We start from the raw sequence: 27,854 nt of genomic DNA, 5'->3' as shown, positions 1-27,854 counted from the left end.
AATGGCTGGCATGTGTCCCCTGCCAGGTCGACCACACCTCCCCGGTGCGTCTTAGAGGCCTGTGTTTTCCTCAGGAACCTGAGACGTATTTTGAAATCCTCGGATACAAAAATAAAAAGCCTTATTTTCATGGGTTTTACGGCTTGATGATCTACAGAACAGAAGGAGGCAAGTGGGAAATGTTTGACACGAGTAGTAACGAACTCATCGCTGTCTTGTCTCTCGCCTCTGAGAGCATGTACCCCATCGGCCGACATAACTGGACACTTACGGAATCAATGTGTGGTATTGATCGTCTAGATGAGATAAAGCTGAGCCTCTCCATCTGTAAGAACTCCGAGTTTACGTGTTCGAACGGAGACTGCATCCCCAAGGAGAAGAGATGTGACACAAAGAATGACTGCGTTGACTTCTCCGACGAAGAGCATTGCGAGATGTTGCTCCTGGCCAGAGGCTACAGAAGCGAGCGACCTCCCAGCATCGCCTCCGAGACCGTCCATCTCAACACCGAGGTCCAGATCCTACGATTCACGGACATCAGCGACGTGCGTCGAGTCATCAACATGGAACTGATTATCGAGACGGCATGGAGAGATGCGAGACCCAAGTATCTGAATCTACAGAATGCCCTCGAGTTAAACCGGTTGTCGAGGCAGGACGCTGGCAGACTGTGGCGCCCAGAGTACAAGTTCCCCAACGTCCAGAACGGCGACATAAACATCCTCAGCGATTACATTTGCCTGCGGAGGATCTCCAGGCCGCAGCCTGGCGACTTCAACGATGTAAGGATGGGTGAGTGAGCCACAGGGGGATGGACGGGTGGGTGTCGAAAGATGAGGCATCTGTTGAAGGTCTTGATATAAACATCATTTAACTTTTGTTCATTGTAACGCACCAGAGAGTAGCAGATTACCAGGGAGTGACTTTTTTTTCTTTTTTTACTTTTACAGACACCGTCTACACAGGTGACGCTGCCATCTTGGTCAGGAAACAACATATGAGGTACTGTAGAGAGGAACAGAAAGAGGGAGGAAAAAAAACAAGCAGGGTGAGGGTTGTAGTGTTGAAGTATATGTGGTAATAACCGTTTCTTTGTATATCCACAAGGCTCGTGTCTTTCTATATAGTGGTCACAACACTTGCGATGTTCCGTTTTCTTCCGCAGTGGCAGCTTCGTGTGTTCCTTCGATGTCTTCTACTACCCGTTCGACACCCAGCAGTGCTCCCTGCTGGTACAAGGTGGCCTCCGTCAGCGAGGACCTAGTGGCCTTCTCCTCGTCTCTGTCGCGAGTGGTGTGCCTGGAGGAACCCAGCTTACCCACCTACGTCGTCAGCAAGTGCCTGTCGAAGGTGACGACCTGGAGCAACAACCAGACCCGCTACAGCGTCCTTCAGGTCAGCCCACCACCTCATACTGACGACCCTACCATGATGATAAGGGCGTCACGAACTTCAGAAGGAACCTCTCAGTCTATGTTTACAGGTCCCCAGCACCTGGTCTTTGTTCACTATCTTTTTTCACTGTAAAAAGACTCTACTACTACTACTACTACTACTACTACTACTACTACTACTACTACTGCTACTACTACCATTACTACTGCTGCCACTACCACTACTACTACTACTACTATTGCTACTACTGCTACTGCTACTACTACTACTACTACTACTACTACTACTACTACTGCTACTACTGCTACTACTACCATTACTACTGCTGCCACTACCACTACTACTACTACTACTATTGCTACTACTGCTACTGCTACTACTACTACTACTACTACTACTACTACTACTACTGCTACTACTACTACTATTGCTACTACTGTTACTACTGTTACTGCTACTACTACTACTACTACCACTACTACTGCTGCTGCTACTACTACTACTACATCAGCCAAGCTCCAGCACCATCCATGTACCAACACCAGCCATGCCCCACCAACACCAACCATGCACCAACACCAGCCATGCCCCACCAACACCAGCCATGCACCAACACCAGCCATGCCCTACCAACACCATCCATGTACCAACACCATCCATGTACCAACACCAGTCATGCCCCACCAACACCAACCATGCCCTAAAAAGTGTCATCACGCCATCTTATACATTATACACATCTAATCAGAAACAGAAATTTCACGTTTGGAAAAATCTTGGCAGACTTGCATGGATGGCTTTGTGTAACAGACATTACAATGACATTACGTAACACAAGTTGGTATGATCACCCATGAGACGAACCACACGAGCATTGACCGTTATGGTAAATCCTTTCCTACAATAGGAAGGCTAGAGAATCTTCCATCTTATATCTTCACTTCCTTCCTGTGACCTCTCTACGTTTAAGTGTCAGAACTACAGACATCTGTGGATCTCTGGCTGATTTCGTCATCCTTTTTTCTTACATATCCCGTTTTCAACACATACTCCGTTTTCATCACACCCGTTTTCATTACATACCCCGTTTTCATTACATACCCCGTTTTCATCACATACCCCGTTTTCATCACATACCTTGTTCTAATCACATACTCCATTTTCATCACATACGCCGTTTTCATCACATACCTTGTTCTAATCACATACTCCATTTTCATCACATACCCCGTTTTCATCACATACCCCGTTTTCATTACATACGCCGTTTTCATCACATACCCCGTTTTCATCAGGGACCACCATCACTGAGGCATCTCTCTTCCTGAAGGTGACGTTTGAGTTAAGACGAAGGTGGATGATGCTCGTGTTGAACGTGTACCTGCCCACGTCGATGCTTCTCATCATCGGGTACTCCACGCTCTTCGTCAAGATCTCTTACCTTCAGGTGGGTCGGGCTGGCTCGGGCGATAGTGGAGGGAAGAGGGCAAGTTAATAATGTACCTTACTTGTACTGAAGTATTTATATGCTGTACGATGAGGGGAGGAGGGAGTTGTACGTCCGTGGAGACTCCCCCAGATCTGGAACATTTTTTTTTACTTCTGCTTGCTCTTTGCGTTTGTCATATCCTATTTCTTTCAATTCATTCCATTCATCCACCTTTCTTATACTTTAAACGTACTTCCCAGTTCCCCTTTATCTTTTTTAACCAGTTCTTGCTCAATTTCATGCTGTGCCCTCTAGTCGTCCTATCCATACATTTTTCAAAGAGCTGTTCGCTGTTTACAATCATCAGTCTACTTATCCAGTGTTTACAATCATCAGTCTACTTATCCAATGTTTACAATCATCAGTCTACTTATCCAGTGTTTACATCATCAGTCTACTTATCCAGTGTTTACATCATCAGTCTACTTACTTATCCAGTGTTTACATCATCAGTCTACTTACTTATCCAGTGTTTACATCATCAGTCTACTTACCCAGTGTTTACAATCATCAGTCTACTTATCCAATGTCTACAATCATCAGTCTACTTACTTATCCAGTGTTTACATCATCAGTCTACTTACTTATCCAGTGTTTACATCATCAGTCTACTTACTTATCCAGTGTTTACATCATCAGTCTACTTACCCAGTGTTTACATCATCAGTCTACTTACCTAGTGTTTACATCATCAGTCTACTTACTTATCCAGTGTTTACATCATCAGTCTACCAACTTATCCAGTGTTTACATCATCAGTCTACTTACTTATCCAGTGTTTACATCATCAGTCTACTTACTTATCCAGTGTTTACATCATCAGTCTACTTACTTATCCAGTGTTTACATCATCAGTCTACTTACTTATCCAGTGTTTACATCATCAGTCTACTTACGTTTCCATTATCATATTGAATAGTGGTTTGACTGAGTAATTAACATAATTACATTATCAATGTTTAAGTGGCATTTAACCACGTCTTTTGGTTCATTGAGAGTCATGTGGCCACTCTCTGTCTGACAGATCCGTAAGACAGTGATGGCATTTAGCTACACGATAACCCTCACATCCCAATCCTCAGTTCGCCCACTTCCTCGGCTACTACTACTACTTCAGGTTCGGCTGACGGTGAGTCTGACGACGCTTCTGGTGCTGTACACGCTCTTCAGCAACACCTCCGACGCCCTTCCCGTCACCGCGTACGTCAAGATGATCGACGTGTGGTTCTTCTACTGCATCTTCCTCCTCTTCTTCGTCATCTTGAGTCACGTGGTAGTCGAGCACCTGGACGAGGTGAACCACGAGTTCGAAGGGCCTCACACCGTCTCCGTCAAGTTGGTTAGGGTGTCACCAGGTCGACAGGAAAGGTTCATGAGGGGACTACGCGTGTTCGTGGTCCCTGGCGTAGTCATAATATTCAACGTGGTGTACTGGGCTCTCATTTTCGGCCCGTCGAAGAATCGCTAGCACCTTCGTTTGCCCCTGCGCCTCTCCCTCGGGAACCTGGAGGGACAAGAAGGTGGTTCATGCGAATCATGAACATCCGATGCTGTCATGCAGTCGCACAGTCTATCCAAGTTGACAGTGCACACCAGTTGTTCAGAGACGTGCAGTAAGGTGTATGTGTGTGTGTGTGTGTGTGTGTGTGTGTGTGTGGGTGGGTGTGAATGTGTGTTCCAAAAACAGTACAATCAATTGTTTGCCTCTTATGAATAGTTTACACTTTGTTCCAGTGGCTGTACAGATCAAGTGTTCACAAATTATGAATTCTATTACAAGACCAACGTAAACAAATGTTTGTACAGTCGATGTACAGCGTATTTCACTGGCAGAACAGATTAATGGATTTTGTAAGTATTGTAAAAAAAATTTCCAGCTTGAGTACAAGTTAGTTATCTGTGTACAGACGATAGATCAATTATCTGTGTACAGACTATCAATTATCTGTGTACAGAATATTAGTTATCTGTGTACAGAATATTAGTTATATGTGTACAGAATATTAGTTATCTGTGTACAGAATATTAGTTATATGTGTACAGACTATCAATTATCTGTGTACAGACTATCAATTATCTGTGTACAGAATATCAATTATCTGTGTACAGAATATTAGTTATCTGTGTACAGAATATTATTTATCTTTGTACAGACTATCCCAACAACACAGATAAGTATCTTTTTCTTTCATTATCTTTTGTCTACCTGTCATCATGGGTTCAGCCATTCATATTTCTGTCGTGTGTTGTACCTTTGACGCCACATCTAATTCTTCATCTATGTTCAAGTGGACACCTTCAGGACAGCCCAAGACGCAATTATAACAACGTCCTTATATTCTTCCGGGGAAAAAAGATTCTCAGACACGGAGGTATTCTCTCTTTTATTTTTTTTGAGCTTAATGATGATGTATGATGTGATGAATGATTCATAATGAGCTGTGTCTTTCTCTCTCTCTCTCTCTCTCTCTCTCTCTCTCTCTCTCTCTCTCTCTCTCTCTCTCTCTCTCTCTCTCTCTCTTTGTTCTATATAGGACGTGCTTGTGAGGTATAAAACTATTTTGCTTTTTCTTTTTCAACTTCATCAGTCATTCTGTTGACTTCTTTTTTTCATGTACGGGTAAGAAGTAGAGTCATACTCAAAGCCACTAAAAAAAAATAAACCCAAGCTCTCTCCCTAGCCATATACCCATAGAATGACCTGCAATCGATATGTCCTCCCCACAAAATAGAAATGTTTTTTTCTTTGTTAGTTTTGAAGCACCAGAGTACAAGCATTGGAGTCAAGAAAGATATAGATGAAAATAGGTGATAATAATGATGATAATGATAATGATAATAATGATAATGAGGATAATAATGATAATATTAATATTAATGATAATGATAATAACAATAATGAAAATGATAATAATGATAATAGTAATAATAATAATAATGATAATGATGATGGTAATAATAATGATAGTAATAATAATAATGATGATAATAATAACGATGATAATGATAATAATGATGATAATAATAATATAATAATAAAATTAATAATGATAATGATAAAAGTAAAAATCAATTAAAAAAGATGAAGCGCAAAACACAGACACTGGACAACAAAGATAATTATCTAGTTTCTCTTCATTAAATCAGAATAATCCCAGATGAGCTTCATTAGTGTCCGAACTGTGATATCTACGTGCAGTAATGTGTTCATCATTCATGTGTAAGTGTATATATGCTGTTTGAGATGCCAGATATCGTCGTGTGTTTGTGTGTATTTGTGTGTGTGTATGTGTGTATGTGTAAATGTGTGTGTGTGTGTGTGTGTGTGTCTGTGTGTGGGAGGGTGGAGGGAGGGGAGTTCTACACTGTGGATGTGTATATAGCACAATTGTCAATGTCTACAGTACGGAGAAGGAATTCTACACTCTTGTGTGTAACTACATATTTACTTGTATATGTGGTTAGTCTAATCTCGTGGGGGGCCACAATCTCTTTAACTTTGCCAATAATCGCACACAGCTTTCTCAAACTTTTGTATGTTGTCCACATTCACAATCTCCTCATTCAGTTCAGATGACGTTGTTGAAGTCAACTGAGAAGAAAATATTCCTGGCTCTTCACTTTTTTCTTTTTTTAAGTTTTCGTTCTTAACTTTTTTCTTATCTTTGGACTTTGAAGTGGACTATCATATGCAGGTGAGAGACAAAGGCTCTCCATTTGCGTCTAGAAAAAAAACGAAAGAAAAAAAATCCTTTTTAAATTAATCAAATGAATCATAACCGGTCACAGTATAAAATTCTTTCGTCGCGAATGAATTCAATTTCATGTTATGGCCTCTGGTGATTTTGCCTTGCATCTTGCGAGGATTGCTCATTGTTTACATTCATGGCACTGGTTTAAAAGAAGCGTTTTCTAGTCTTCGTCTAATGTAGGATGTTGCTGAACATTTCTTCACCCATATACATGAATGACCTTCCGAGAATGGCCAGTAGACAGTGTGTCTCGTATATTCTATTCTCCTGATGTGGGACGCTGGTGGAAGACTAATCCTTCTGGTTGATCATACACACATATCCAGAACAGAACCTTGCAGGACGTCAATATTGGCTGCACTGTATTCCACAAAAGTTTCACCTGACATATGTCTATTGTTTCCTTCCCCCGATATGCGTCCATTGTTTCCTTCCTCCGATATGGGTCCATTGTTTCCCTCCATAAAGATAATCTCTCCCGTCGAAGTACTCTCCCACCATATTCCTACCTGAAGATCCAGATCCTCTGCTAAGCTCTTAGGTGGTAGTGTCAAAGGCTTTCAACCATTCCAAATACAGACAGTCTACCCAGCTTTTTCTTCTTTTGTCTAAAATGAGGCTCACCCTTTCATAGGTAATTAAGAGATTCATTACGCATAATCACCTCTCCCTGAAATCGTACAGCTTTTTCAATCGGGTAGTTTCTGTATAGCAAGCAGTTGTTCATTTGCTTCTTGATTACCTTCCCCAGTACTTCACAAAGCACGCATGTCACGGAGACTGGTCTGCAGTTCAGTTCATTACCCCATTTTCTTTTCTTAAAGAATGCCATAATGTTTGCTCATCACCTTCTCAGCATTTTCTTTACCTTCCTCTAGCCGCATTTTGAACTATATTTCAAGTGGTACGTCAAGTGTCTGCACACATCCTCAGTGCATATGGATACATTTCAGAAGAACCATAAGCTTATTATGGGTCAAGAGATTTCAGTGTTCTGTTTGTCTTTTCTAGATATTGTAGTACATTCCAAAGCCTTCCTTCTCATTCCATCCACTGGTGTTAGGGTCATGGTGTCTTCCACTGTCAAAACACTTTTGAACTTGCTATTCAGTTCCTCACATATCTTTACATCATCATCAACTACACCTTTTCCCTCTGAATCCCTTAGCAGCATTAGCCGCTCTTTAAATAACAGTTTACTCCTACTGACATCGTAGAAAAAGTTATGGGTTGTCATCTGTCTTGTCCACACTATATTTTCCAGAGGGTTTTCGCTCATCCTTTTATACTCAGCTATTGTCGTTTCTTGCTCATTTATGCCTCTCAGAGGCTGGCTAGCTGGTACCAGAGTATACCATTGAGCTCCATTGCTTATTGACTATTGTTGAACTATATTTAGCTTTATCATAACTCTCTTCTGTGTTTGGGGATAAACAGGTACACATGATCCTAAACCTTCCCTTTTTAATTTCACAGAAAACCTTACACCACAATGCCCCTGGCTCGTGGTTACTGAACTTCATTTCCCCAATTCATGTTATCGTAGATATTGTTAAGTTCTGTGTGTTTACCACGATTGTGTATCCTATTTGAATTTCGTTCCATCTTGAGTCTTTTCAAGTCCTCATTTAGCCAATAATCGAACTTGACTATCGCGTGAACACTTGCTGCAGTTGGTGTATCATTACGGTATGATATATTCTCTATTCTCATGTGTGTGTATGATTACTATTGGTATGATGGGGAGAGAATTTTACGCATGTGTTGCCTTGTCTCTCCACCTTGTATGTGTGCACCATGTCTTGATTCATGTATGTGTACAAACAGAGAGAGAGAGAGAGAGAGAGAGAGAGAGAGAGAGAGAGAGAGAGAGAGAGAGAGAGAGAGAGAGAGAGACAAGGGCATGCAGAAGAATCATCCAGAGAACATCTCACACACCACCTACCAAAAGTAGAAGCCCTTTTATCATACCATCCTCACCGGCTGACCCACACGGCAGTTTTGGACACAAACACCCCCGTCACTGAGACCTCTTTCCATCCGACGCCCCTCTCCACCACGGACCGCTGCTCCTCACCACAATCGACTTGCTCCAATCACAGCTCCAACTTTAAGAACAGTTCTACACCTACCATCCTGAACGTCATGAACTATCCATGAACAAGTGTATGAACAAGCTGGTGAACAGTTCACTTTTTCCGTGAGGCACTACGGGGATACATCAACTACTGTATTACTGTAGATGTTCATCATTATATGTTCAACCAAGTGGGTAATGTATAAACCATATTATTGACTCTGTATTTGATATATATACCTTAACCCAGGCCAGTTAGGGAAGTGCCAGAGGCAACAGTTGAAACGACTTGAATTACGCTCGAGGCAACACGGGGCCTAATAGTGGAGACCAGCCTGATATCATACATCATTCATCAAGTTATACACTATCTTCACTATCATTATACAACATTCATCATGAAGTTTATACACTATATACGCTATTATTATACAACATTCAACATGAAGTTTATACACTATCTACGCTATCATTATACAAGATTCACCATGAAGTTTATACACTATCTACACCATTATTATACAACGTTTATCATCAAGTTTATACACTATTTATGCTATTATTATACAACATACATAGTGAAGGTTATACATTATTCACCAGATGCTTCATTCTTCGCTTGTCAACAAACTTGATGAATTTCTAAACAGAACGGGTGTGTAGCTACGGCACTCCAGCCAGCCACCGTATGGCTCAAGATGAGCTAATTCATCCATGCTCGCTCACCCTTATGTTTACTGACGTACCATAGCAAGTCACAGGTAGCATCTTGTGCTCTCGACACCGACCCATATATAAGGCCCACAACAGGTGGTCACGGGTCAGTCTCTCAGGGAGTGGCGAGCAGGTCTCCACCTGAGGCTGGTATTTCCTCCTCCACCTCCACCTTCCTGGGGACAGAAGACGTCCTATGTACTCCACCTAGTGGTAATAAGATGTATTTTGGGTAAAGGAAGATTTCCTCTGTATCCTCGACCATGACTACAAGCAGTTATATGTAAACTTCCCTGTATATCTGCCACTCTGTATATCTATATGTAAACCTCACTCGTTTACTTATCCATCTGCCACTCTGTATATCTATATGTAAACCTCACTCGTTTTCTTATCCATCTGCCACTCTGTATATCTATATGTAAACCTCACTCGTTTTCTTATCCATCTGCCACTCTGTATATCTATATGTAAACCTCACTCGTTTTCTTATCCAAAGTGTGGGAAATATCCAGCCCCCACCTTCATCTTAACCTCTTATATGATCATTTAACTAGTAACTATTATGACCTCCCAGTACTGGCTGCCTTTATCTAGTAAACCATTATATTCTTTTTCATTTTTCACATCAGTCTACGCCAGGTACCCAATAATAGACCAGCTTTGAGGGAAGGATGAACAGTTGGTCTGGCTTTGAGTAGACTGCTTCGTCCAGGATTCAAACCCGGGAGGGCCCAGGCGCGAATTACTCTCACCTACGCTGACCACTACACCACGGAAGCCTATATCTTACAATTACCTGTTACTTTGATGTATGAAGGGGAGATTGTGTATTTAGGTATTCGTGTGTGATTACCCATTCTAACGCGTATGGAGACCGGGGTTCTACTCCCGTGGGGCCCCATCTCCTGACATCATTTTCACCGATCACTTTCCTCAACTCTGGCGTCCTGCCACGCAATATGACACTACTTCATTCTTCATCCATTTTCCTCCAGCCTGAGTCAAGGAAATCAACCCCGGTCGCCACCCGAAAAAGAGCAAGAAAGATCCTATTCATTTATCAGAGTTGACGTAGGGGGGCCATAGATGTCATGTGAGTTTTGCATATCGAAGACGTGTGTGTGTGTGTGTGTGTGTGTGTGTGTGTGTGTGTGTGTGTGTGTGTGTGTGTCGTAGAAGGCGACTAAAAGGGGAGGGAGCGGGTGGCTGGAAATCCTCCCTCTCTTGTTTTTTTTTAATTTTCCAAAAGAAGGAACAGAGAAGGGGGTCAGGTGAGGATATTCCCTCTAAGGCCCAGTTCTCTGTTCTTAACGCTACCTCGCTAACGCGGGAAATGGCAAATAGTATGAAAATATATATATATATATATATATATATATATATATATATATATATATATATATATATATATATATATATATATATGTATATATATATATATATATATATATATCCAGTTATATAGCGTCTGAGGTAAACCATGGAAAGTTTTGTGGGGCCTGGATGTGGAAAGGGAGCTGTGGTTTCGGTGTATTGTACATGACAGCTAGAGACTGAGTGTGAACGAATGTGTCCTTTGTTGCCTTTTCCTAGCGCTACCTCGCGCGCGTGCGAGGGGAGGGAGGGTATCATTTCATGTGTGGCGGGGTGGCGACGGGAACGAATAAAGGAAATAAGTATGAATTATGTACATGTGTATATATGTATATGTCTGTGTATGTATACATATGTATATGTCTATGTATGTATATATATGTATACGTTGAAACGTATAGGTATGCATATGTGCGTGTGTGGACGTGTATGTATATACATGTGTATGTGGGTGGGTTGGGCCATTCTTTCGTTTGTTTCCTTGCGCTACCTCGCTTACGCGGGAGACAGCGAAGTATGATAAATTAATATATATATATATATATATATATATATATATATATATATATATATATATATATATATATATATATATATATGTGAAGAGCATAAGCAGGAAGGATTTGTATCAGTTACCAACTTAACCCTTTCCTCTCTCGCTTTTGAGTTTTTTCTTGTTACTTGTTTAGACCTGGATGAGCTGTGGCCGCCATGGTGATGCAGGAGACGTTGCATTAAGGGAATCCTTGAGAAATTATGAATTTGAGCGGCAACGAAATATTGCAATTGGCAACAATAATGCCTCTGTTATGACCCGTGTGCAAAATAGTGTGTGTGTGTGTGTGTGTGTGTGTGTGTGTGTGTGTGTGTGTGTGTGTGTGAAATTATGATCTGAAGTTCCTCACCCGTTATTCGCCTGTGTCTCATTCTGCGGGCCAGTGTCTGTCTACGAAATTGTACTTTATGTTCACTCTCAGTTCGCCAAGCCAGGTACAAGAAGCGTTTGGCTTTAATAAATGATGATCAGCAGCCCTTGGGAATAGCGCAGCTAAGCCAGACACGATAGACGTCCACTGAATCTGTCATTGTGAGAATGTTGCATAGCAGTGGGGTACAGGTCAATATTTATCTTGATGTCGCAGTGAATGATGAACGGTTGTTATACAGCTGAACTCCTTTTGAACTCCTTCATTCAGTGGTTTGTGTGACAAGAGAAACTGTGTGTTTCTCACATTCCTGAAGCATATTATTGAAGAAATTTCAAAGTGTGAATAAAATATTCAAAGCAGAAACACAAGAGCCTGGGAAGTTGCTAGGTGGCCTTGTCCACCTCACTGATTCCATCAGTTTAAGAAGTGTTATCCCCGGAAAGAAAAGAAGAAAAACAGATAAAGGAAGGCAATGCAGTTCAAGAGCATTTGGATCCTAAATCGTACATTAATTTATGAATTTCAAGAGTAAATGTCGAAGTGCAAGTTTCCCCGATGAGAAGGATATTCGTGGGCGATGTATAAAGGTTGTTGGTTGAGATCGAGACACAACAGCGTCTGTCTTTACGAGATAACGTTCAGGTTCTGCAGCCAGTGTCATTCCTGAGTGGGGGTGAATGGCTGCAGCCACTACACCTCTGCCAATTGGATCTTACAATCGAGTTCCAGTGGGGGAAACTTCATCTTATACAGTGGGCACAGAGCTCTGACACACTTCGATGTGGATAGACTTAGCTTCATCCAATAATGCCACTGGAAAAAAAATCCTTTCCAATGTTCGTCTAATGTAGTTTTAGCAGTGGTCGTTTTCCCTCGTTCTAATGCTGATGTAGAACGCGTGTTCAACCACGTGAACATTGTCTGAGCCAGAACGGCGTATCCGGTTGGTGATCGAGAGTTTGATAGCTATTTCGACTCCTGAATATAGGACTGAGAAGGCATGGTAAATGCTAACCATGACTACGAACTGCTTGAAGATATCGTGCGAAGAAATGGACTCTATGGATGCATAATATCTCTCGTCTCAACCTTCAACATGGAAGAAACAATCGTAGCAAGGCACAGCTACACACACTGAGGGAGAGATGGCTGATTGAGGCTCCAGCAGATGTAGAATGATCGTCACAATACGCTATCACCATCATCATCACCATGATCGTCATCACCCAACACGTCGCCCAGGCGACACAAAAATCAGCAATTCGTTCTGATCGAATGTTGGTAGATGGCAAGATACGGGGCGACACCCCCCCTGGTGCACGCACGTGCAGCCCTTCCATCTGGCCCAGTTTGCTGCGTCCCTCACTCCCGTGTGCACACCAGATCCTCATAGGTCTGCTGATCATGATGAACACTGTGGATGCTGTGTTCGTCTCTGTGTTAGTCCCAGAAACCTTCATGTACGTGATAGATAGAATTGTGTTGGTGTTGCAGAAATATGCACCAGAGAAAGGTAGATGTATCTGCCACCAGACATGGGTCTCTGAACGGAAAGTGGGTCACTAGATGTTTAATCGCATTTAGAAAATCCCCACATGAAAAACACCGGTGCTAAACAAAAGAGGTGACGTAAGGAAATAAAATAAAACAATGATGCTAGAAGCAGAAGTTTGATTCTAAAAGAACACAAAACATTGTCAGAAACACCGGAAGCATTTTGACGGTGCTAGAATCAATGTGTGTGTGTGTGTGTGTGTCCAACAAGTTAGCGTCAAAGGGAAAAAAAAGAACTAGAAAGTGTAAACAGATGGTTTGGCATAAGTTGATTGGTTGGATGTTTTGGACTCTAGGTCTATCAATTGCTGGGGGTCATTTAAGACCATTTGCATCAAGTTACTTCCTCCACCAACCGAATTTCCTTAGCGATAATTCTAAGACGACATACATTCTCTCTCGCCGTGGGTATGTCTCGCACTTGAGATGGTGTATAGAAGGTAGTGCGACAGTGTAAGCACTGGGCGACCTGGTTGCCAGAAACTAATGTTAGTGGCAGAATCCAGTGAGGGTCTTGAGTGTGTGTGTGTGTGTGTGTGTGTGTGTGTGTGTGTGTGTGTGTGTGTGTATGTGTGTGTGTGTGTGTGTGTGTGTGTGTGTGTGTGTGTGTGTGTGCGTGTGTGTGTGTAATTTGAGGAAACGGTTCGAATCCTTCAACGGTGGACTGGAATTTTTTTTTTTTTCTTCCGCTGTTTAAGGGAGATGTGACCTTGGGAGGCCAACTGACAGAAATAGAGAGAGAGAGAGAGAGAGAGAGAGAGAGAGAGAGAGAGAGAGAGAGAGAGAGAGAGAGAGAGAGAGAGAGAGAGAGAGAGAGCGTTGGTTGAATGGTTTACAGTCGAGTGGTGTGGTTCCTTCCTTCCCTTCATCATACGTAGTGCTGTTCAGTGCCTGGCAGCGAAGACATATTGTATGGAAAACCCTCTTTAAGAAAACTCTTTTTTTTTAGACTTTCTAAGCACTGGTTTCTATCTCTACTACTAGTTTCTAAAACCTATTCCTATTTCCCTGCAACGAGGATCAGTAACCACTTATTTGCTTGTAGATGGTAACTGCCAGTAACCACCTATTCAAGATTAGGAGAATCTGTAATTACCCATTTCCAGATAATGTATGAGACGCAATACCTTCTAAGATAAGAAAGAATCCCAGAAACAAAGAGCAAGTTATCTAAGCGATATATTACAATTCTCAGACAAATATTCTTTGTTTCTAGATTATATCCTCAACCTATAAAATATACAGACATTATTGACAGAATTGAAAGTATTTGTATAACTTTGACGATTGTGCCATATTCTATAGTTGCATATGTATATATTTACTAGTTGAAGGAATTTTGAGTAAATCATTAAGGTTTATTAACTAAATTATACCAACTATTGAGAAATCATTTCCAGTATTAGTTCCTTATGGAAAATTCTGAAGCTACTGTGTTCTCTCTCCCAGTTCAGCAGCACACACACTATACTTCGAGAGGTCGACCTTCTTTTTTCCCCATTTAGGGAGCTCGAACGCTTGGGTGACCATACCACACCCTGAGGGAGGTGTTGCGCCGTCCCTCACCCTAAGGGTGTGTGTGTGTGTGTGCTAGGTCGCTGGATGTGTGGGTGAGTGACCCATCTGTGTGGGTGACCCATCACCCTAAAAGAGGTGTTGGGGTTGAGGCAGGAAGATGATGATGATGCTCTACCACGATCATTTCCTCTGTTGTCTCTCTCTTCGAACTGGTGTCTTGGTTGTTACCGGCGCCCAGATGGTGAGTGGTCGTGCCGTGTCGTGTGCTCAGAACATAGAGGATCTTCGTCTGCCGTGATCTCACAGCACGCTACCTCTTGGCACCGTGTTATTGTTGTGTCGTCAGCACAAACATCATTATTGGCACTGATGATGTTATCCCACGCCATGTCGTGATGTCACCACATTACACACATCCATTGCTCTCGTAACCATGACTTCAGGTCATTACACATCGCTATGTAGTGACATCATAAGACACATACCACTTATCTCATTTATTAATGAAGCCTCAGAAGACTTCATTCATCCCGTACAGTGACATCAAGTATAGTGACATCACCACATATCATTATACAGTGCCACTTCATTGGGTCAGTGTATATATACATCTCTGGGTCATGATGTCAACACATCAGAACCATACCTTACCCTTGAAGTCATAGTGTGGCATCATCCCTACACATCACTGACGATATTGTGTCCTGACATCACTCCACCCTGACTCCCCCATCATGATGTGACAGACTGATTAATCTCACATGAAATACTGACCCGATCTCTGTATGCCAAGGACGAGTTGAACAGACGCCACAAACATACAGTATATACATCATACAGTATATACATCATACAGTTATACATCATACAGTATACACTTCATACGGTATATACATCATACAGTATATACATCATGCAGTATACACTTCACACGGTATATACATCATACAGTATGTACATCATACAGTATACGCTTCATACAGTATATACAACATACAGTGTATACATCATACAGTATACACTTCATACGGTATATACATCATACAGTTTGTACATCATACAGTGTACAGTTAATACAGTAAATACAACATACAGTATATACATCATACAGTATATACTTTATACAGTATATACAGGATTTGTATGAATATATACATTCTATATGTCGTTTGTACAACTGCAAGTATTATATTGTATAGAGGAGTATGGATCCAATACAAAAGTCTTATATGCTCTTGATACATACCTAAGTTTTGTGTGAATGTTCATATACTTTATATACAATGCGCTTATTACTAAACATATCACATACAAAGTTTTTGTATGATTATATGAATTATACTTACGATTTGTATGACTATATACATCCAGTAGATGGTATCATGAATTCTTAAACTTGCTCTGTATCATCAGTGAAATATATTCAAGACATATATGAACAGTATAACAATAGATCTATAGGAAACCATATATTATGATGGATCACGTCCCTCTTCATACCATTCATCTCTGCAGGTGGAGTCGGTTCTGATCATCACACACCAGACCATCCTACTTGTACATATAGGTGAGAGAGTGGCAGTGTCCAGCCGGGTGGCTACAGGGAGACTTAGATAGATGGATAAATGGCTAGATAGGTAAATAAACGGATAAACCCATAGATAGACAGATAGATATATACATAGCTGTAGTTAGGTAGATAGGTAGTTATGTAGATGGGTATATATACTTCATCTACCATGAGTGACATTCCTCTGCTTCTAGTAAGCCTTTATAAGATAAGAGTTGATTCAGTCTTTCACTAGAGGACTGGACCTCAGAGGTAATATCCTCACTTAGACCCCTTCTCTGTCCTTTCTTTTGGAAAATTAAAGAAAAATAGAAACGGGAGGAGAGGATTTCCAGCCCCCCGCTCCCTATGTATGTGAATAAGAGCAAGCTTATTATGTGCAGTACGGTTGAGGGACTAGTCAACTGGGAGGTAAGTTTGAATGGAGAAAAATTGGAGGAAGTGAAGTGTTTTAGATATCTGGGAGTGGATTTGGTAGCGGATGGAACCATGGAAGCGGAAGTGAATCATAGGGTGGGGGAGGGGGCGAAAGCTCTAGGAGCGTTGAAAAATGTATGAAAGTCGAGAACGTTATCTTGGAAAGCAAAAGTGGGTATGTTTGAAGGAATAGTGGTTCCAACAATGTTATATGGTTGCGAAGCGTGGGCTATAGATGGAGTTGTGCGGAGGAGGGTGGATGTGCTGAAAATGAGATGTTTGAGGACAATATGTGGTTTGAGGTGGTTTGATCGAGTAAGTAATGAAAGGGTAAGAGAGATGAATGGTAATAAAAAGAGTGTGTTTGAGAGAGCAGAAGAGGGTGTTTTGAAATGGTTTGGTCACATGGAGAGAATGAGTGAGGAAAGATTGACCAAGAAGATATATGTGTCAGAGGTGGAGGGACGAGAAGTGGGGGACCAAATTGGAGGTGGAGAGATGAAGTGAAAAAGATTTGAGTGATCGGGGCCTGAACATGCAGGAGGGTGAAAGGTGTGCAGGGAGTAGAGTGAATTTGAATGATGTGGAATACCGGGGTCGACGTGCTGTGAATGGACTGAACCAGGGCATGTGAAGCGTCTGAGGTAAACCATAGAAAGTTTTGTAGGGCCGGGATGTGGAAAGGGAGCTGCGGTTTCGGTGCATTATACATGACAGCTAGAGACTGAGTGTGAACTAGTGTGGCCTTTGTTGTCTTTTCCTAGTGCTATGCGGGAGGGGGTGGGGGGGTGCTGTCATTTCATGTGTGGCGGGGTGGCGACGAGAATGAATAAGGGCAGACAGTATGAATTATGTACATGTGTATATATGTATATGTCTGTGTGTGTATATATGTATGCGTTATGTATAGGTATATATACGTGAGTGTGTGGACGTGTTTGTATATACATGTGTATGTGGGTGGGTTGGGCCATTCTTTGGTCTGTTTCCTTGCGCTACCTCGCTAACGCGGGAGACAGTGACAAAGTGTAATAGATTATATATATATATATATATATATATATATATATATATATATATATATATATATATATATATATATATATATATATATATATATATCATCTGTGCTGTAAAGTGCGTCAGTGGTCTTATGACTCTGAAAATCAGCACATATTGTGATCATCATTGATGACAATCAGATCCAATCTCACTGACCCCATTCGTCACTGCGAATCATTTTGGCCACACTGTGAGAAATGTCTTCCTTTACGAGAGTCACTATTACAATCAGAATTCTCATTTTCTCTCATCACTATTATCATCACTATCATCATCACTATCATCTTGGCTGCTGGTATGATCATCATCTCTGTCATTATAATCATCATTTTCAATCAACTTCAGTTTTTTTTTTAATTAGATCTCATTAAAAGCCATTTTGATCACCATCACCATCTAACCATGTGTTCCAGGCGTCATCACCATCAGAGCTCCGGCACCAGCTACATCATTCATCATCACTACACCAACCCCAGAGCAGCACACACCATCACCATCACCATCAGAGCTCCGGCACCATCTACATCATTCATCATCACTACACCAACCCCAGAGCAGCACACACCATCACCATCACCACCATCGCCCACTTACCTCCTACCCTCACCATCACCAGGTGACTACCCTTACCTAAGACAGTGGGTCCCTGGTATGTTGATCGTGTGGGCCGTGTTCATCCTGGTGGCTGGGTTCCTTCTAATGATCAGTGTCCTCCAGGTAAGTCCTCCAGGTAAGTCCTCCAGGTAAGTCCTCCAGGTAAGTCCTCCAGGTAAGGTGCACATGTGCACACAACACCAACCACACCTACAACCTCCTCACATGATGGGCAACAGTGTCTGAGGGGGATGGTTAGACGTTGCTCTCTCTCTCTCTCTCTCTCTCTCTCTCTCTCTCTCTCTCTCTCTCTCTCTCACTCATGCGCAAGATACCATGGGAAGTCCCTCTCACTCATGACTCAGTAGGCGTTTTAAAAAACGGCCTTATTGTTAAATGAATGCAATTTTTTTTTACTACTAATTGAACGTGACTTTATACTTTTAAGTGAATGTAACTTTTTACTGTTAACTTGATGTAGCTTTTTACTATTAAACGAATATAACTTTTTAATGCTAAATGAATATAACTTTTTACTGTTAAATGAATGTAACTTTATTCTGTTAACTGAATGTAGACTTTTACTGTTGAATGAATGTAACTTTGTACTGTTATATGAATGTAACTTTATACTGTTAAATGAATGTAACTTTTTTCTGTTAATTGAAAGAAACTTTTTGGACATCAAATGTTTATGTTGTCAGACACACTACATCGTCTGGCTGGGCTTGACTGTGTGGGTTGTTAAGGCGAATCGTTTTGTGATTCACTTTCGGTCAGTATGACTGTCTGCTCCAGTTTACGTGGGAGAACTGGCGTCAATAAGACTTACACTGAATTGTCTTTATGGGATACATGAATTGTGGTTGTCATGGCGCTGCTCCAGCTGTATAGGAAGTCATGCAGAATATAAGATATGGAAGATATCAGTCATGCAAGATATCAGTCATGCAAGATATAGGATATGGAAGATATCAGTCATGCAAGATATAAGATATGGAAGATGTCAGTCATGAAAGATATCAGTCATGCAAGATATCAGTCATGCAAGATATAAGATATGGAAGATGTCAGTCATGAAAGATATCAGCCATGCAAGATATCAGTCATGCAAGATATAAGATATGGAAGATGTCAGTCATGAAAGATATCAGTCATGCAAGATATCAGTCTTGCAAGATATAAGATATGGAAGATGTCAGTCATGAAAGATATCAGCCATGCAAGATATCAGTCTTGCAAGATATAGGATATGGAAGATGTCAGTCATGAAAGATATCAGCCATGCAAGATATCAGTCTTGCAAGATATAAGATATGGAAGATGTCAGTCATGCAAGATATCAGATATGGAGGATGTCAGTCATGGAAAATATCAGTCATGCAAGATACAAGTTATGGAAGATGCGGGTTATGGATGACATAATTCATGGAGGCTTCTAAGATAAGTCATGGAAGATATAAGTCAGGGAAGGTAGAAGTCGTGGATGATATAAGTCATGGAGAAACATGAGTGTCTCACTCGCAGTCATGTAGTAGCGTCCGTCATGCTCCTCCCTCCCTCACCCTCCCTCACACAGGAACGTTTGAACCTGACAGTCATATGGCTGTTGGTCAACATTGCCTTCATCTTCTTCTTCTTCATCGGGGTGATGAGTTACCTCGCCCTGGGCCAGTGGGCCATCGCCGTCGGCTACATCCTGGCCCTCTTCTTCCACCTGTACGCCAGCATCATCGTCTTCTCCTACGCGCACAACGTACGTACTGTATGGTGTAGGTCATGACACTCGCTCCTTCTAATCCTCCTCCTCCTATTACTGTATTCTAGTGTAGAACTATACAGTAATGTATCGCGTGCTGCATTTCATTGTTGATCTATCATTCATGATGTATGACACACATAGCGAATAGAAATTGATGGATAGATAAAAAGGCGTAGCGCTACATGACAGTGATAGATGTATGTATAGACATTGATATAGGTACCGCTATAAAGACATTGATTATATTTACCATTTTCGTTTTTTTTTTTTTATCCTGAACAGCTCTTCATTCTCCAGACCGTAAGGGATTTGATCCCATATCCTATCATACATTCGAACCCTGACCTACAAGACATCGAACACCATGAACCACAAGGCAAGAGGAGGCCTCCGAAAACCCCTTGTCCCAGTCCTAGAATGGGTCCCGGAACACCACCACCTCACCCAGCATCCCAGGAGGTCGTGGCCCGATGCGCCCCAGCAAGTCCACTCACTCCGCCAAGACGCAGGCTGCCTCCGCCAGAGAGGACAGTCTTCCCCAAGGTTAAGGTACCCAAGCCAAGGCCCCTCCACGAGCCTGTTCAAGTCCAGGCTCAGGTACGTGCCAGAGCCCCACACTCCCACATCATCACGCTGCAGACCTGAGCCCTACTGGACTGACCGAGGTACGAAGTGGAACGACGTGTCCGCCAAAGAGTGTTGTCTCCACGTAACATGTCGTGCCACATGTATACAAAAATTACATGTTAGATAAAGTTATGTGAACTCCTACTGAAGTGCGACTTCACCTTCATATATATATATATATATATATATATATATATATATATATATATATATATATATATATATATATATATATATATATATATATACATATATATACATATATATATACATATATATATATATATATATATATATATATATATATATATATATATATATATATATATATATATATATATATATATATATATTCCTACGAGTCCACGGGGAAATGAAACACGATAAGTTCCCAAGTGCACTTTCGTGTAATATTCATATCATCAGGGGAGACACAAGAGAGAAATATAACAATCGGTTGATATACAACGAAGAGACGAAGCTAGGACGCCATTAGGTACATAAGTGACTGTCCAGATGGAGATCGGGTGCGTCCATGACAGACAACAAGAGTATCATAAACTTATTATATGGACGAGAAGGTGGATTGTTTACAAATTCAATCAACAATAAAGCTATCCAGTTTGTATAGACCTTCGCTAATATTAAGGTTATAATTCTTCTCTGTAGAAGGTTCAGTGATATTTCTTGTGGTACTGGGGTTAGAGTTAATAACTGAGATGGCATTGCTCCAGTCAATACAGTGATCATAGTTTTTTAACGTGATCAAACAAGGCATTTGATTCTTGTCCCGTTCTTATACTATATTTATGTTGCTTAAGTCTAAGAGAAAGATCCTTACCAGTCTGACCAACATAAAACTTATTACAATTTCCACATGGGTCCTTATAAATACATCCAGGAGAACTTTCTGGTGAGTTCCTGATTAAGATATTCTTTATAATATCATTGTTGCTGAAGGTAACATTTACATTAAAGGATTTAAGCAACATAGGAAGTAAGATAAAGTCATTATTAAAAGGGCGAACTAAAAGTCTCTTGGTGTCAATGGGAAGTTTGGACTCAACTCTATAAAATTATTCTATGCCAACTTAAGGGATTCATCAATGAAGATCTAGGGCACTTTAACTTAGATCCAATAGAATATATCTTCTCAGACTCATCATAAATAAACTCTGGAACATAGATTGAGATGATGATAATTTGACTCTGTCATGTTGAGATAAGTAATAATGGATATATGAGCATACATGGGTAGGTTTTCTGTATATGCTAAACTTAAACTTGTTTCCTTGTCTATGGATCATGCATGATCATTTGGAAGATAGATAGATAGATAGACAGATAGATATGATTAGTCCGGGATGAAAGTTTCAAAGGTGAAATCACACTTCAGTAGGAGTTCATAAAATTCTATTTAACATATAATTTTTCTACACATGTGGCGCGACATGTTTCGTGGAGACAATCCACCTCATCATCAGGTACTGCCAGTACTTAACAAAGTTATTTAAATCACATCACAACGGAGTACCACCGTCCAGAGTCTTCCAATATAGACAGAACACTGCATTGACCGACAGGTAGGCGATGGCCGGCGGGAATCGAGTGTGATGTTGGGATGTGAATAGCTTTGTTAAGTACTGGTGCCTGGTGATGAGGTGGACTGTCTCCACGAAACATGTCGTGCCACATGTATAGAAAAATCACATTTCAAATAGAATTGTATGAACTCCTACTGAAGTGCGATTTTACCTTTATAACTTTCATCACGGACTAGTGTGATCATCATATCTATCTGTCTATCTATCTATCTATCTATCTTCTATCTATCTGTCTATCTATATCAAACGAAAATGCACTTGGGAACTTAAACTTGATAAAGTCTACTGCTGTTTGAATTTCTTTGTGGTCCTGAGTTACCAGAAGTGATATCGTGGTTTAGCTGAGGAGGAAGAGAACAAAATTGTCATGTTAGACCATATGATCCTCCTCCACGCCATCATTCATTGTGTGCTCTCTCTCTCTCTCTCTCTCTCTCTCTCTCTCTCTCTCTCTCTCTCTCTCTCTCTCTCTCTCTCTCTCTCTCTCACTCGGTTCCCTAGCGACATCCTAATCCATTTCGTTGGGGCGGTACGGTGGAGGCCTCGATCTCTCCCTGTCTATACAATTCCCTTCGGCGTAATACCGCGTGTCGCACGTCATCCTCTAGCCTGGCTGGTCTCCTCCCTCACACCCGGTCGTACGTGGCCCTGAGTGAGCATATCCGCGCCGCCCCTCCCCCCAAAAACATACCCTGTGTCTCTCACTGCCCTCGAGTGGTCCGTCTAACATGCCTGGTGTTTATATGAGCCGTGCAGTGTGAGACACCAGCTGCGCTACCCCGGCCCGTCGTGAAACTTAACTTGTTTTGACACTAGTGAGCTCCACTCTGCTCTCATAGCCTAGCCTTTGAGAACAGTTCGCCTGCGGTGATGTTCAGAGGCGAATATGATGTCTTGATTCACACGTCACCACCCTCTTATGGACATAACCTCTCATATATATATATATATATATATATGTTTGCGAGGTAGCGCAAGGAAACAGATTGGTTCTCAGTGAATGTAGGTTTGCGGCAGGGGTGTGTGATGTCTCCATGGTTGTTTAATTTGTTTATGGATGGGGTTGTTAGGGAGGTAAATGCAAGAGTCTTGGAAAGAGGGGCAAGTATGAAGTCTGTTGGGGATGAGAGAGCTTGGGAAGTGAGTCAGTTGTTGTTCGCTGATGATACAGCGCTGGTGGCGGATTCATGTGAGAAACTGCAGAAGCTGGTGACGGAGTTTGGTAAAGTGTGTGGAAGAAGAAAGTTAAGAGTAAATGTGAATAAGAGCAAGGTTATTAGGTACAGTAGGGTTGAGGGTCAAGTCAATTGGGAGGTGAGTTTGAATGGAGAAAAACTGGAGGAAGTGAAGTGTTTTAGATATCTGGGAGTGGATCTGTCAGCGGATGGAACCATGGAAGCGGAAGTGGATCATAGGGTGGGGGAGGGGGCAAAAATTTTGGGAGCCTTGAAAAATGTGTGGAAGTCGAGAACATTATCCCGGAAAGCAAAAATGGGTATGTTTGAAGGAATAGTGGTTCCAACAATGTTGTATGGTTGCGAGGCGTGGGCTATGGATAGAGTTGTGCGCAGGAGGATGGATGTGCATATATATATATATATATATATATATATATATACACTAACTATGCTATAGATACCCATGGGAGTTTACCCTTCCAAATGATACTAAACCAACCTAATACAAACTCTGTTAGAGAAAATCAGTCTCATACCGTGAAACTTGGCAGGGTAGGCTGATGAGAAGTTGACGCTCTCAGAGATGATTCCCACTGGACTTTACAAGATATAAATACTTCATCCTTAACACCGTTCTGTCTCGGACACCTGGAAACTATCTAAACTTTGCCTGTTCAAAATGGGTCATGATTTATTACATTTCTTGTTGTCTGATGCTGTCATTGTGGCTTAAGGTCTATACACAGTTCCCTGACTACGTCAGTTGTTGAATTACCGAATCACTGTTGTGGCAATCCCTGTACAACAAAAATTTCTCCTGCAGTGAAGTTTGTAATTCCGGTAAAAAGGCCCAGTCCCTGAACCTTCTGCTCACCCTGTAGTCTCCATGGGTCACACTGTGGCTCACAGTATGTATAAGAATGCTTAATGAACTCTAAGGACATCATGGACACAGTATGTTATACTTCATACGATCATACGCTCCATCAACGCCCAAAATCTTGGACTGTTTAATATGAACGCTATACACGAAATAGGTCCTTGTTGACGTAAAGATATATCCCATATTATTAATACTGATTTATACTTTATCTGACTGATATATTCTTATGGTTCGTGTGATTCTTCCAGATGCAGTTAGTCCATAAAAAGACAATCAAAATATAACATATACTCACTGTTTATTAATTGTTATTTATTTATTTTCCTCCGTTCCACAATGAGCAGCGGTTTTTTGAAGACGTTCTCAAGTCCTTAGTGGGTGTGTTGGCAGTCCACGCAATAGTATAGCTTTACCTATACCAAGTTATGAGTATTATAGTGAACCTAAGAGGGGGAGAAACGGATCCTCAACTGTCAACCACACAGCGAGCGAACTGCACCAGCAACTAACTCTACGAGCGAGCAAGACACCTGACACTTGGGAGAAGAAAACGAAGAGGTAGTTTACGGTACATATTGCTCTAGACCACCGCAAGATTCAGTAACTTTTAGATTCTTTTATTTTCCCCCTCGTATTTGTTAATTCATGGATGTATATTTTCTAGCGGATGAATACTTCTATGTATCACAAGAATGTCTGTTTATTTTTCAGTAATTGGTTTTGACTACGTATCGGATGTTAGCGAAAATATTTCTGATATCAAGCAATATTTTCAACGAAGATAAATGCCAGTTAACCATTTTTTTAACAGTGATAAGAAATGTATACGTAAGACAAAGTGTACATGGAAGAATTAGAAATGTATACACAAGACAAAGTATACATGAAAGAATAAAAAATGTATGCACAAGACAAAGTATACATGAAAGAATAAAAAATGTATGCACAAGACAAAGTATACATAGAGGAATAAGAAATGTATACACAAGATAAAGTATACATAGAGGAATAAGAAATGTATACACAAGAGAAAGTATACATAGAGGAATAAGAAATGTATACACAAGAGAAAGTATACACGGAAGAAATGTATACACAAAAAGTATACATGGAAGCATAAGAAATGTACACAGAAGACAAAGTATACATGAAAATGTATACACAGCACAAAGTATACATAGAAGTAGAAAAAATGTATACACAAGACAAATTATCACATTTATCACTGTCACGACCCAAGACAAAGAATTGATACCAGTTATCATATAAATAATTACATTTAAACTCTGTCGTTATAATTAACGCGTCTAAATTCGTGAGTAACGACAAGAAACATTTATCTTTTTTTTTCTTTGCATTGTTTCTTATCATGATTTAGTATTTCTTTTTTTATTTCAAACTATATTCTATATTGTGCCGTTTTAGAATATTTGGTCAAAATTGATGAAGTGGTTATAACGAATAAATAGTTACGATAAAGTGTTGATAATACCGAATAAATAGACGATAAAGTGTTGGTTATACCGTATAAAGAGTTACGATATAGTGGTGGTTATACTGTATAAAGAGTTACGATAAAGTGTTGGTTATACAGTATAAAGCGTTACGATATAGTGGTGGTTATACTGTATAAAGAGTTACGTTAAAGTGTTGGTTATACTGTATAAAGCGTTACGTTAAAGTGTTGGTTATAACGTATAAAGCGTTACGATATAGTGGTGGTTATACCATATAAAGAGTTACAGGAATTACGTGGATGAATATAACTCATTAAGTCCAAGTGAGTACTTGCTGTTTTTCCTCTCTCTCTCTCTCTCTCTCTCTCTCTCTCTCTCTCTCTTTCTCTCTCTCTCTCTCTCTCTCTCTCTCTCTCTCTCTCTCTCTCTCTCTCTGCTTCACCTACACCCACACACACACACGTGTTGGCTGCTGGTATTCAGTCCACAGACAGACAATCCCTTCATCCCACACATAACACTTGGCAACACGTACCTCACACGACTCGTTCTTCATCAATCTGGTTTTTCCTGCGGTGAGCACTACGTGCTAGCTCTGCCTCTAGGCGAAGTCTTGTCGTATTTGATGTACCGTAATACTATATTGTCCTCCTAAACACTACAGTCATAAATCAATTTACGACTCAACTCTGTCAAGTAAGGATGCAGAGCTAGAACCACCCCAGATGTGAGAGCAGGACTCCATACAAGGACGGATCAAAACTTTGTATAAACGGAGCAACGGTTCACAAGAGAAGAAACATCGACATCTAACCAGGAGTCTCAGTTTCTTGGAGGAAAACGTAGCTATCTCTGCAATATGGGGTTTCCAAGATAGAGTGAATGTAACAGAAATGCTAAGTATGTTCATTGAATCAAAAGGTGGAATAACATAACCGTCGAAGAAGAAAAGAAAGGTTTGAGAATTTTCTTTATAAAGTAATGAATAGAAACTGAGTCTTAAAAGCATTAAACTTAAACAGATTTCGTCTTCCCCAGTGATATACCTTCTCCAAGTCTGACTTTCATGAGAAAGTTGTGTCGAGACGAGATGTAAATCGAGTGAGAGGAGAAGGAGCAGAATGAAAGGGTGTGGAGGAATGCAGTGTTGAGTCGTCAGCGTATGAGTGCATTGGGTTATCTGTAGAAGAATGAAAATCGTAGATAAAAGAAGAAAAAGTGTAGGAGACAGGGTAGAACCTTGAGGGACACCGCTGATGATAGAGAAAGTAGGAGAGGCTGGTCCATTCGTATGTATATGTTTATATATCTAAATCTCATCATTACTGGTAATACGAGGAACTGAAGTGATACACGTCGTGTGATCATTCTGAAGAAAATCATTGTATGTCTTGCATGATTTCAATCGTCACGTGATAATCGACAGTGTAATCACAACAATTATACAGTACCTGACAGTATTATACTGTACAAGCTGACGAAATGTCAGCAGCAATGGATGTGCTGGAAATGAGATGTTTGAGGACAATATGTGGTATGAGGTGGTTTGATCGAGTAAGTAATGAAAGAGTAAGAGAGATGTGTGGTAAAAAAAAAAGTGTGGTTGAGAGAGCAGAAGAAGGTGTTTTGAAATGGTTTGGACACGTGGAGAGAATGAGTGAGGAAAGATTGACAAAGAGGATATATGTGTCAGAGGTGGAGGGAACGAAGAGAAGTGGGAGACCAAATTGGAGGTGGAAAGATGGAGTGAAAAAGATTTTGAGTGATCGGGGCCAGAACATGCTGAAGGGTGAAAGGCGGGCAAGGAATAGAGTGAATTGGAACGATGCGATATACCGGGGTCGACGTGCTGTCAATGGATTGAACCAGGGCATGTGAAGCGTCTGGGGTAAACC

The 27,854-nt window shown here is 40.9% G+C and overlaps 2 protein-coding genes across 2 annotated transcripts; both read left to right on the top strand.

Moving 5' to 3' along the window:
- The first annotated feature begins 146 nt into the window (after positions 1–146).
- LOC139759865 (uncharacterized) lies at positions 147–5,328 on the top strand. Its single transcript, XM_071682387.1, has 5 exons — positions 147–792; positions 951–1,002; positions 1,166–1,395; positions 2,726–2,842; positions 4,002–5,328. The coding sequence occupies exons 1-4, from the start codon at positions 147–149 to the stop codon at positions 2,734–2,736; spliced, it is 939 nt and encodes a 312-aa protein (XP_071538488.1). The 3' UTR covers positions 2,737–2,842; positions 4,002–5,328.
- A 14,477-nt stretch (positions 5,329–19,805) lies between these two features.
- LOC139759852 (uncharacterized) lies at positions 19,806–20,960 on the top strand. The gene is made up of 2 exons (XM_071682360.1): positions 19,806–20,204; positions 20,493–20,960. Exons 1-2 carry the CDS (start codon positions 19,947–19,949, stop codon positions 20,853–20,855), a joined length of 621 nt encoding a protein of 206 aa, XP_071538461.1. The 5' UTR covers positions 19,806–19,946; the 3' UTR covers positions 20,856–20,960.
- Positions 20,961–27,854: the final 6,894 nt, after the last annotated feature.

Source organism: Panulirus ornatus, chromosome 3 (assembly GCF_036320965.1).
Source record: "Panulirus ornatus isolate Po-2019 chromosome 3, ASM3632096v1, whole genome shotgun sequence".
In the NCBI taxonomy this organism is placed as follows: domain Eukaryota; kingdom Metazoa; phylum Arthropoda; class Malacostraca; order Decapoda; family Palinuridae; genus Panulirus; species Panulirus ornatus.
The sequence above is the reverse complement of the archived record's forward strand: the minus strand, read 5'-3'. Positions and strand labels throughout refer to the sequence as shown.

What these genes read in the sequence shown, in the direction of transcription:
- LOC139759852 (XM_071682360.1), top strand. Translation starts at nt 19,947, where the DNA reads ATGGAGAAACATGAGTGTCTCACTCGCAGTCATGTAGTAGCGTCCGTC. An exon ending in TCTTCTCCTACGCGCACAAC is followed by an intron (nt 20,205 to 20,492) that starts GTACGTACTGTA and finishes TATCCTGAACAG; the next exon opens with CTCTTCATTCTCCAGACCGT.
- LOC139759865 (XM_071682387.1), top strand. Translation starts at nt 147, where the DNA reads ATGATCTACAGAACAGAAGGAGGCAAGTGGGAAATGTTTGACACGAGT. An exon ending in CTTCAACGATGTAAGGATGG is followed by an intron (nt 793 to 950) that starts GTGAGTGAGCCA and finishes TTACTTTTACAG; the next exon opens with ACACCGTCTACACAGGTGAC. An exon ending in GTCAGGAAACAACATATGAG is followed by an intron (nt 1,003 to 1,165) that starts GTACTGTAGAGA and finishes TTTCTTCCGCAG; the next exon opens with TGGCAGCTTCGTGTGTTCCT.